This window comes from Rana temporaria, chromosome 3 (assembly GCF_905171775.1).
Source record: "Rana temporaria chromosome 3, aRanTem1.1, whole genome shotgun sequence".
NCBI lineage: Eukaryota > Metazoa > Chordata > Amphibia > Anura > Ranidae > Rana > Rana temporaria.
In genome coordinates, this window is record NC_053491.1 from 111,653,699 (window position 1) to 111,665,093 (window position 11,395).

General features: G+C 43.7%; 1 protein-coding gene across 1 annotated transcript in view; it reads left to right on the forward strand.

Annotated features, from left to right (window-relative positions):
* Positions 1–9,618, forward strand: part of SMO (smoothened, frizzled class receptor) — a 48,940-nt gene extending 39,322 nt beyond the window's left edge. Inside the window, exons 8-12 of the mRNA XM_040343244.1 lie at positions 103–211; positions 3,659–3,844; positions 5,215–5,363; positions 7,139–7,273; positions 8,427–9,618. Coding sequence (XP_040199178.1) covers positions 103–211; positions 3,659–3,844; positions 5,215–5,363; positions 7,139–7,273; positions 8,427–9,019 — 1,172 coding nt within the window. The 3' untranslated portion in view covers positions 9,020–9,618. The remainder of the gene's footprint in view (positions 1–102; positions 212–3,658; positions 3,845–5,214; positions 5,364–7,138; positions 7,274–8,426) is intronic.
* The last annotated feature ends 1,777 nt before the right edge of the window (positions 9,619–11,395 follow it).

Consider the following 11,395-nt stretch of genomic DNA (forward strand, 5'->3'; position numbering starts at 1 on the left):
GAATCTGCCTATATACTGTATATGTGTCGTTTTAGACTATACAATGAAATATGACTGTTTGCATTGTTTGTTGAAATAAATTTGTGCTTTGTTCTGATACAGGAATTTTTGGATTCTTAGCCTTTGGATTTGTACTTCTCACCTTCACCTGTCATTTCTATGACTTCTTTAACCAGGCAGAGTGGGAGAGAAGTTTCCGTGAATATGTCTTGTGAGTATTACCAGTCAGGCATCATTCTGCTTCATACTCTAATGCCCCGTACACACTAGGGTGACCACATTTCCAAATTGCCATTCAGGGACACCGCGCCCCCCCTCACCTTCCCCAAAAAAAGATGAGGGGTCTCGGGGTTGATGGGAAATTTGGTGGTGGGTTATTTGTCAGGTGAATGTGCCACTTGCCATCAGATGCAGTGCCGCTTGCCACCCATAGCCTTCCGCCAGATGCAGTGCTGCTCAGGGCCGTCTTAATGGCATCATGGGCCCCTGGGCAAAGTAATGCTCTGGGGCCCCCACAATGGAGACCATGCAGGTAAACAGAAATCAAGTAGGCAGGAGAAAGGGGATATCTATAGCCGGATTTAGGTAGAGCGGCGTATATTTGAGCGGGCGTAGCGCAGCTCATATGCGCTACGCCGACGTAACATAGAGAGGCAAGACCAGTATTCACAAAGCACTTGCTCCCTAAGTTACGGCGGCGTAGCGTAAATGGCCCAGCGTAAGCCCGCCTAATTCAAAGTAGGCAGGTAGTGGGCGTGTGTATTAAAATGAATCGTGACCCCATGTAAATGAAGCGCCGAACAAACGGCGCATGCACGCGCATGCTCAGAATCACGTCGAATTTACTCCCTAAGATACGCCGGCTCAATTCATAAGACGTGAACGTAACCTACGCCCAGCCCCATTCACGTATGACTTACACAAACAACGTAAAATCCGACGGCAGTTCCGACGTCCATACCCTAACATGACTTAGACCAACTATTTGGTGGTTTATCTTTACGCCAGACGTACGCCTTACGTAAACGGCGTAGCTTACTGCGACGGGCGCAAGTACGTTCGTGAATCGGCGTATCTAGGTAATTTACATATTCGACGGGTAAATCAATGGAAGCGCCCCTAGCGGCCAGCGTAAATATGCGCCCAAGATACGACGGCGTAGGAGACTTGCGTCGGTCGGATGGAGCCAGAATTCAGGCGTATCTTATTACAATAATAAGGCACATAGATACAACGGCGCATCCATGGACTTACGCGGCGTATATAAAGATACGTCTGCGTAAGTCTTTGTGAATCCGGCTACTAGGGTTTAGAGGGGTCAGAGTGCTGGGGGAATATCTGGGATGTAAAGGGGCAGCCTGGGCTCAAGAACCAGCTGCTTTGGGGAAAGGGCAGGGGCCCCCCATGCAGCTGGGGCCCCTGGGCAGTGCCCAGGTGTGCCCTCTCATTAAGACAACCCTGGTGCTGCTGTCAATCCCCCTGCATGAGCCACGTGCATTACAGGAAAGGAGTGGAGTCGCTATCTGGAAAGTGAAGATCACACCAGTCCCTGCTGCTTGCCGCTGGGTGCCGGAGAAGGAGGAGGTGCCGAGGGGGGTGGGGACAGCAGTGCTGCACTAGGCGCAGGCCTCGCTCCCGGCCTCACTGTCTTAGAGTAAATTGTCACTGGCTGCAAGACGCCAGGCAGCGCCGGCCCTAGTAACTAGTTCCGGAAATGTAGTTACTAGATAGTAGGGGGTGGCTGTGTCCTCTATTTCATTCCAGGACACTGTATTGTCCCGGAATGCAAGTGCCCGGGACCCAGGGACAGACATGTCAATTACAGGACAGTCCCGGGCAATCTGGAACATGTGGGCACCCTTGTACACACGCTCAGGATTTCCGACGGGAAAAAGTCCGTCGGGAATACCGACGGGAAAAAAGAGAGCTGGTTCTCCTTTTTTTTTTTGCCGGCAGGTTTGGTAGTTTTTCAGTCGGAAAAACTGCAAAAGGGGGTGAACACACGGCCCGGATTCCCTGCCAAAAGCTCTCCTCGCAGTTTTCTCATCGGAAAACCCGGTCGTGTGTACAAGGCATAAAGGTATATATTCTGTGAAAATGGGTTGCTAAGAACCTTTCAGCCATATGTTTTTAATGGTAGAAAAAAAAAGCATTATTCTTGCCATCTACTTACATCATCTCTGCTCAGTGATGTGTTTTATGTTCTCTTCTTCTCAAATAACTGTAATCAGAGGTAAGGATGGGACACAGGGTGCAGGTAGGACTGGGGTTTCTCTGCATAAAATTCACGACAGGAGATTATGACCGACTCTCTATGGAGCCACATATCTCCGTTGCGGCTGCGAAGCGGCTTGCACAGGAACGCTGTGCATCTTTGGCTTAGTTTCACGGCCTAATTGAGAACTGGGACGTGCCGGACCCCTGCTGCGAGCCGCATCCGTCGGAGGTGTGAGCCCAGCCTTAAAGCTGGCTGTGGGTAGGGAGGTGTATTACAAGGCTGGGATGTGGGTTTACAATAAGTTATCTACTCCAGTCTCTAGTTTTGTGGCGAATACTTTTTTTTTTTTTTTAAACAAATTCATTATAACAAAAGGTGCATACATGTCATTACATACAACCACAGTGTTACTGATAACATGAGGGTGTGTAGCAATCAGAATACATACAGTTCAAGTCTGGCGCGATGAGTAAGAAACCTATGAAAACCAGAATAAAAAATAACAGTATCTGGAGCCAAACGTGGGGGTCGCCCTGACCTGTAACAGTGTACCCAGCTAGGGGCAGGCCACTCCTCGGGCAATACAGACGCAGAGTGCCCTACATGCAAGAATCAGAGTCTTGTAGCCAACGATTCCATATTTTGTGATATTTGGTTGGACATTCCCTGTTAATGTATATAACCTTTTTATACGGTAAATTAATATTGACCTCCACCTTCCACTCCACCAACCCAGGGGGCACGGGTCGCATCCATTGTCGAGCAATTACCTTACGCACCGAGAACAATGTCTCATGCAAGAACGTCTTTGTGTATTTGTCTATGTTATCTGGGAGCACCCCGAGTAGGCATGGTTTCGGGTCTAGGGTGACCGGAGAACCCATGTGGTCATGTAGGAAGGTTACCACCTGCGCCCACAGGCCCTGTATCTTGGGACATGACCACAGTAAGTGAAAGAATGTACCCACCTCCCTCCCACACATCTGACAAAGGGTAGATTGGGTGTTTCTATATCTATCTGGCCACCCGAAGGGGGGTGAGATATGCCTGATGGATGATGTAAATTTGAGTCAATCTGTCTGAGAGCTTGGGTGAGACAGCCTTGCAGGATTCCAGTGCCTCCTCCCATTCCTCATCCTCCAAGGGACCTATCACCCTTTCCCATCTTTTGAGCTTATATGCCAATTTGGTGGAGGCAGGGGTGTGGCGAATACTTTTATTGTTTACTCTACATTTGGAAAATTGCTCTGGGAAGTGTGACAGCCATCATTACTAAGATTTGTAATGACTACATCAGTTGGGTGAAACTAGGACTTTTTGAGGTATCTTGGGAGATCACCACACAAGAGTCTCAGAGAAATACAAGCGGTGTGTTGTAGATTTTTTCCTTCTGGTCTTTGGGTTCTAAATCATGTACTTTTCACTTTTGTTGTCCTTCAGGTGCGAAGCCAATGTGACTATTGCAACTCAAACTAATAAGCCAATTCCAGAGTGTGAAATAAAGAACAGGCCCAGTCTCCTGGTAGAAAAGATTAACCTCTTTGCCATGTTTGGCACTGGCATAGTCATGAGTACATGGGTTTGGACCAAAGCAACCATTATCATCTGGAAGAGAGCCTGGTGCAGGTAAGACAATAGCGATCATCCTGTCATGTCTGACAATAGAAATCTTTATAGCGGCAATGGCCATGATTATCCATGTGGGTTTAATTTGAAAAGTATTTGTTGGCTCACAGTAAATAATCAGATGCAGATTGAGGACCCATGAAAATTACCATTTGACCATTCTTTACAAGCTTTATCTTGCAACTGCTACTAGAGCAGTGTACTGTGGGTCCTAAACCTGTAAGAAAACAAGAAAATAAAATGTTAGACTAACGTAACCCATTCAGAGCAGGCAACTCTACCACATACCTTCAGATTTCAGGTGATCGTAAACCCATATTTTCTCTTTAAAATACTTACCTGCAGTCTTGATCCTGCTCTTCTCAGGTCCACCACTGATGCTCCTCTCTCCTGCTGAGTGTCCCACTGTCCACCATAGCAAACCACTTGCTATGGGGGCACTCATGTGGGCTCGTTCCCGAGACATGCTTTGTGTGTCCATTGACAAGCGACTCAGCCTCTCCGCACTGGCTGTGATTCACGGCAGCGGGAGAGAACAATTGCTGGATTGTTACGTTGGCTGTGAGTAGCTTATCCTACTCAAAGGAACCAAAAAAGGGGATGGTCTATTATTAGACTGACCTATCCTGTGTCTAATGGGTGGTGAACTATCCAGGATAATCAAAATACTGAATTTTCTATGACAGGCTTAAATATTGATAGATGCTTAAAGCTGTATGATTTATTTAATTTCCACCTTATTATGGATCTGGGGAAAAAAAGCAGATACAGGGATGTCGTTTTTCGCTCTATACTTGTACACACGATCGGAATTTTCGATGGAAAAAGTCAGACGGAATTTCTTCATCAGATATTCCGACCGTGTGTGTGCCCCATCAGAGTTTTTCCATCGGAAATTCCGACTGTTCTCTTTTTTTTCCGATGAATAAATATTTCGATGAAGAAATTCTGTTCGTCTGTATGGAACTCCGACGTAGAAAAAAACATGCATGCTCAGAATCAAGTCGACGCTCGGAAGCATTGAACTTCATTTTTCTCGGCTCGTCGTAGTGTTATAAGTCACCACATTTTGGACGGTCAGAATTTGGTGTGACAGTGTGTATGCAAGATGGCTTGAACGGAATTCCGTGAGAAAAATCTGTCAGTGTTTTTCTCAACGGAAATTCCGATCTTGTGTATGGGGCATAATAGAGCTATAACCAAGTGTTGACAGGAGTTTTCTTTTTAAAAATTATATTGGCTTTTATTTGGTTAAGAAGTGTGTATATGTATGTATGTATGTGTGTATATATATATATATATATATATATATATATATATAGATATACTATAACTTCATCAGTATTTTATTTTATGCCTATATTGAACAGAATTTTAGGTCGCAGTGATGATGAACCAAAGAGAATCAAGAAAAGTAAAATGATTGCAAAGGCATTTTCCAAGAGGAAAGAGTTGCTTAATAATCCCGAAAAGGAACTGTCCTTCAGTCTCCATACAGTTTCCCATGAAGGACCAGTTGGTATGTATGAAAACAATCACATAAAATCCCAATAAAATACAATTATGTTTTTGGTTGTAAAACATTACAAAATGTGGAAAATTTTAAGAGGTATGAATACTTTTTCAAGTCGCTATCTGGACCTCAAGTGCCCCACATATGCAATTGAAAGCAGTGATAACACACGTAAAACACAATATATACAGTACAAAACAAAAAAATAATAACAATCAATGAAACACTTCTGTTATGGAAGGTCCACATATGAGTGAAGGTGATGAAAGTGCTCAAAGGTGCTCCTTTAAAGAATATGGCCGCTTACCAAACAATGTTGATCATAAAAGCATGATATCCATCTCCCGATAGGAGGTTCCCATATCACACGGAATCCTAGCAATATACTCCACAATGGATTTGACCGGATCACAAAGGATCAGCCCTGATAGCCTCATTGAATCGCTCTCCAAAAGGGTCATGTTCCATGATTCCTACACATGAAGCCTTGTACACACGACCGAGTTTCTCGGCAAAAACCAGCAAGAAACTTGCTGGTATTTTTTTTTTTTTCCTGAGGAAACCGGTCGTGTGTACACTTTTCGACGAGGAAACTGTCGAGTATCTCGTCGAGCCAAAAAGAGAGCATGTCTTCTTTTTCCTCAACGGGAATGGGGAAATTTGGCTCGCCGAGATCCTTGACAGCCTAACAAGGAACTCGACGAGCAAAACGATGTGTTTCGCCCGTCGAGTTTCTTGGTCGTGTGTACGAGGCTTGACTCTTTTGGGGAGCGATTCAATGAGGTTATGAGAGCTGTTCCTTTGTGATCCTGTCAAATTCACTGTGGATTATATTGCTAGGATTCAGTGTGATATGGGAACCTCCTATCGGGAGATGGATATCATGCTTTTATGATCCCTGTAATTCAGGATCAACATCATTTGTTAAGCGGCCATCTCCTTTAAAGGAGATACCTTTGAGCACTTTTTGAGAAATCCTTGTACACTGAACACCTTTATTACCTTCACTCATATGTGGACTTTTAATAACAAGAGTCTTTCATTGATTGTTCTTATTATATTTGTATTGTGTTATACAATTGAAAGCAGTGATAACATACGTATATGTGGGGCACTTAAAGGGGTTGTAAAGGTTTGTTTTTTATTTTCTAAATAGGTTCCTTTAAGCTAGCGCATTGCATTGTTGGTTGACTTACCTTTTTCTTCGATTTCCCTTCTAAAACAATTTTTTCTTTGCTTGAATTTCTCACTTCCTGTTTCTCCTCAGTAAGCTTGCCCCCATCTTGCTAGCCATTCTGGCTGGGGGTTACTGAGGAGGAACAGGAAGTGAGAAATTCAGACAAAGAAAAAGAAAAAAAAACATTTAGAAAGGAAATCGAAGGAAAAGGTAAGTGAACCAACAATGCACTAGCTTAAAGGAACCAATTTAGAAAATAAAAAACAAACCTTTACAACCCCTTTTAAGGTCCATATACTGCAGTAATTTGCACAACTTTTTTACACTTTGTTATGAACTGATTTTAGTGAATGATTTTTTATTATTTAAAGGAACAGCACACAATTTTTTGGGGGAAATAATAATCTGTCTTGACCTCTAATAGTCAAGAAAAAAAATGATGTATCCAACATATAATGGGTGTTCAACAGGATAGATGTTTAAAATGTTGGAGTTCTACCCCAGAGTTTATAAAGAAAATAAATAAAGCAGAGATAACGTCTTATGAAGTTTATCCTTTAGTCATGTGGTTGAAGTCACTACATTTGTTTCATTTATTCCTCAGCGGGCCTTAACTTTGACATTAATGAGCCATCAGCTGACATGTCCTCGGCATGGGCACAGCATGTCACAAAGATGGTTGCCAGGAGAGGAGCCATTTTGCCTCAAGATGTTTCTGTAACTCCGGTGGCAACTCCAGGTAAGCGCAATCATTTTCCTTTTTAGATATAAACATAATGTAGGTCTGTTGAAGCGGAGGTCCACCTATAAAAAAAAGATATTAAAATCCAGCAGCTACAAATACTGCAGCTGCTGACTTTTAATAAATGGACACTTAAAGCGGGAGTTCACCCGAAATTTTTTTTTTTTTAAGATTTAGATTGATGCTCATTTTGTCAAGGGGAATCGGGTAGTTTTTTTTTTAATCCGGGCAGTACTTATCGTTTTAGAGAGCGATCTCCTCCACCGCTTCCGGGTTTGGTCTTCGGGACTGGGCGTTCCTATTTGATTGACAGGCTTCCGACAGGCTTCCGACGGTCGCATACATCCGCGTCACAAGTAGCCGAAAGAAGCCGAACGTCGGTGCGGCTCTATACGGCGCCTGCGCACCGACGTTCGGCTACTTTCGGAAAATCGTGACGCGATGTATGCGACCGTCGGAAGCCTGTCGGAAGCCTGTCAATCAAGTAGGAACGCCCAGTCCCGCAGCCCATACCCGGAAGCGGCGGAGAAGATGCATCTCTAAAACGGTAAGTACTGCTTCGATTGTAAAAAAAACACCCGATTCCCCTTGACAAAACAAGCCTAAATCTAATGTTAAAGTGGAGGTTCACCCTAAAACCTTTTCTTTTAACTGTCCAGGGTGCCCGCAATAACGACAGCCGAAGCCGAGCAATTGCTCGGCTCTAGGCTGCCCCCGCCGCCATGCTCGGTGAGGGAATCAGGAAGTGAAGCGTTGTGGCTTCACTGCCCGGCTCCCTACTGCGCATTTGCAAGTCGCGCTGAGCGTCTTCACTGGTCCCTGCTATCTTCTGGGACCTGTGTGTTTCCCAGAAGACAGCGGTGAGGGGGGGCGGGAAGTGACGTAACCCTGTTGGGGGTCTATACCTGAAAGTGGGTGCAAATACCTGTATTATACAGGTATCTGCACCCCCCTCCCCTCTGAAAGGTGCCAAATGTGACACCGGAGGGGGGAGGGTTACGAAAAGCGGAGGTTCCATTTTTGTGTGGACCTCCACTTTTATTCATATCATTTTGTGTAAACAGTGATTAAATGACCGGTTTTTTGAGCTAAGAGCCAATAGATTTGCAAACTTTGAAAAACATGCTGTTTGTATCACTTTTCCCTGCAGTGCCTCCTGAAGAGAGGGAGAACTATTGGCTGGTAGATGCTGATAATCCTTATGGGCTGGAGAAAAAATCTAAGAAAAAGAGAAAGAGAAAGAAGAAAGAGGTCAGACCATTAAATGAAAGTAAAGGAATTGAAAAGTATAATAAAAGAGCTTCAACAGCAGTACCTCGTCTCCCAAAGCTGCCTGTTAAGCCTGGTCTAGTGACCAGAACAGTGAAACCTCAGGAATTTGAAGAGGCTCCTCCAGGATCCTATAGAGAATATAGGAGATGGCCACCTTTTAATGAAGGGTTATATCATGCGGAGGATATGGATGACCATCTTGGATACAAACCATACACTCATGCCAGTTTTATTTCTCATCCTTTCTCCACTGATGAGCTTCCTATAGCTCAACATAGTGGTGTTCAATGTATCCCTCATCCAAGGCGTGATGGTGTATTCCAGTACTCAAATGGGAATCTGCCATCATATTCCACAAGACATGGTCCCTGCAATGACAGGACTCAAACTAGAAGATCAGAGATTCCCCCCATGCATTCCAGAGCAAACCTCATGGATGCCGAACTCATGGACACAGATTCTGATTTTTAACTCTACAACAGACACTTGAACTACACCCTCGGAGTTAATAGAATGCATTTAACAGACACAATCCAGGTCTTCTGGATTCCTTTTGCATTGAATAACAAAGGTTCTTAAAATGGAGACCATTACAGAGCCCTGGAATCTGGGTGAATGGATATGTGCAGAAGATGGTGGGATTTATTTGGAATGATTCAAAATGACACCAACAGATGGATAAAAAATGAGACAAAAAGAATTAGATTTATTGTTCATTCGCAATACAACTATGCAATGCAGAGTTTCCATATTAGCCTTTTTGCTTTATTTGATGGGAGTTATTCTGCTGGCTATGTATTGTGTATATGGCAACTAATTAGAGTTCTCTGTGAAGATGACCTACATACATGGAAATGTATACCTGGGCCAAGCTACATTTTGTCTGATCCGTTGTCTTACGGTACTATTTGAAAGATGAACACACAACGCAATACTTTGTATAAATCTTTAGCAATGTGCCTTACATAGCTGGCTGTTGAGGCTGGCTTTCACGGTTTTATTAAACCTTAATGCCTCGTACACATGACTGGTTTTCCCGACGAGAAAACTGCCATTTTTTAGATTGGTCGGGAAAAGCGGTCGTGTGTATGCTCCATAGCATTTTCCCAACGAGAAAACTGCCCGGAAAAAAAATCGAACCTGCTCCCCGTCAGTCTTTTTCTCGTCACGAAAACCGCTCGTGTGTATGCTTTTCCGAGGGGAAAAAAAGTGCAAGCTCAGAATCAAGTATGAGACGGGAGTGCTTGTTCTGCTAAAACTAGCGTTGTAATGGAGATAGCACAATCGTCACGCTGTAACGGACTGAAAAGCACAAGGCTAAAAAGCGCGAATCCTCTCTCACCAAACTTTTACTAACACGAGGATCAGCAAAAGCAGCCCAAAGGGTGGCACCATTTGAATGGAACGTCCCCTTTATAGTGCCGTCATACGCGTTGGACGTCACCGTGCTTTGGTCGAGCATTTTTTTGACTGAACGTGTGTATGCAAGGCAGGGTTGAGAGGAATCACGTCGGGGAAAAACGTTGGATTTTGGCATGTCGTGTGTACAGGGCATAAGGATGCGTCATATGGCCAATCTAATCAGGTCCTGGTCTTTGAATTTATGTTTAGGCATATGTATTCCTTTTACACATGAGATCAATGCTATAATGCTGGAACTTTCCTTTGCCTTGAGATCATACTGCATAAGATTTTAATATTCTGTAGTGTCGATATGTATACACTTGCAGTACAACAAAAAACGCTTACATTATGTTTTTATGCAGGAAAGTTGTAACTTTAGGGCATCTTTAACAATATTTGTAAGCAGGCTTAATATCTTAAAGCCTCGTACACACGCTTGGTTTACTCGGCAAGAAAACTGCTGGCAGAGCTTTCTTGCCGGGTATACCGAGCGTGTGTAAGAGGCTTTCAGGTTTCTCAACAAGAAAACTGCCCAGAATCTAGACGAGAAAAATAGAGAACATGTTCTCTATTTTCTCGTCGTGAGATTCTCGGCAGTTTTCCTGCCAAGAAACCCGAGAGTGTGTATACTTACCTGGTCGCCATGGAAAACCATGCATGCTCGAAATTACTTTGATGCATGCGTGGTAGCTTCCTAGGCATAGGTAGGGTGCAGCAAGATGGCGGCGACGTCACCACATTCTTGCCTTTCAAGAGAACCACGGTTCTTTTGAATGGAGTGTCTGTACACTCGGCAGCAAGAGATTCTTGCCAAGAATCTCGTCAGGAAAACGTTTTTTTTTCCTGACGAGATTCTACCCCGTGTGTACGAGGCTTTAGAGTCAGGAAATACAGCATTTCTTTAAAGGACCTTTAAAAATAAGACACTATCTGCAACCCACCATATCATCTTCTTAGAGCTGTATTTTATTGTAATTTATGTCAGATTAGAAGAGAAAACGGGATTCAAAGGAGTAGCTGTAATAAATATAGGACTTGGTATCTAATAACATAATATTAGAACTCTAATGGGTATGAGTTGCGGCTGGTGCTTAATATTGTGAGCGCCGGTCTCCTGTTCTTACTATGCCACCCATGTGAAAAAGCCTGTATGCTGGTTAAATCTCATATATGGGTATTCTCTATGTTAATACATGAAATGTGACCATTCAGAATCAATCAAGAATCTGAACTTGCAGGAAAATATCTACAGTTAAGCCTCGTACACACGATCAGATTTTAAGTGGACAAAGCGTAGGACTTTGTCTGAAGGGTGTTGGCCATGAACTTGTCTTGCATACAAACGGCAAAGAATTGTCGGCCAACAAACACAAAATGACATGGTTTTTCAGCTCTTTAGCGCCACCCTTTGGGCAACTTCTGCTAATGTTGTGTTATGGTTAG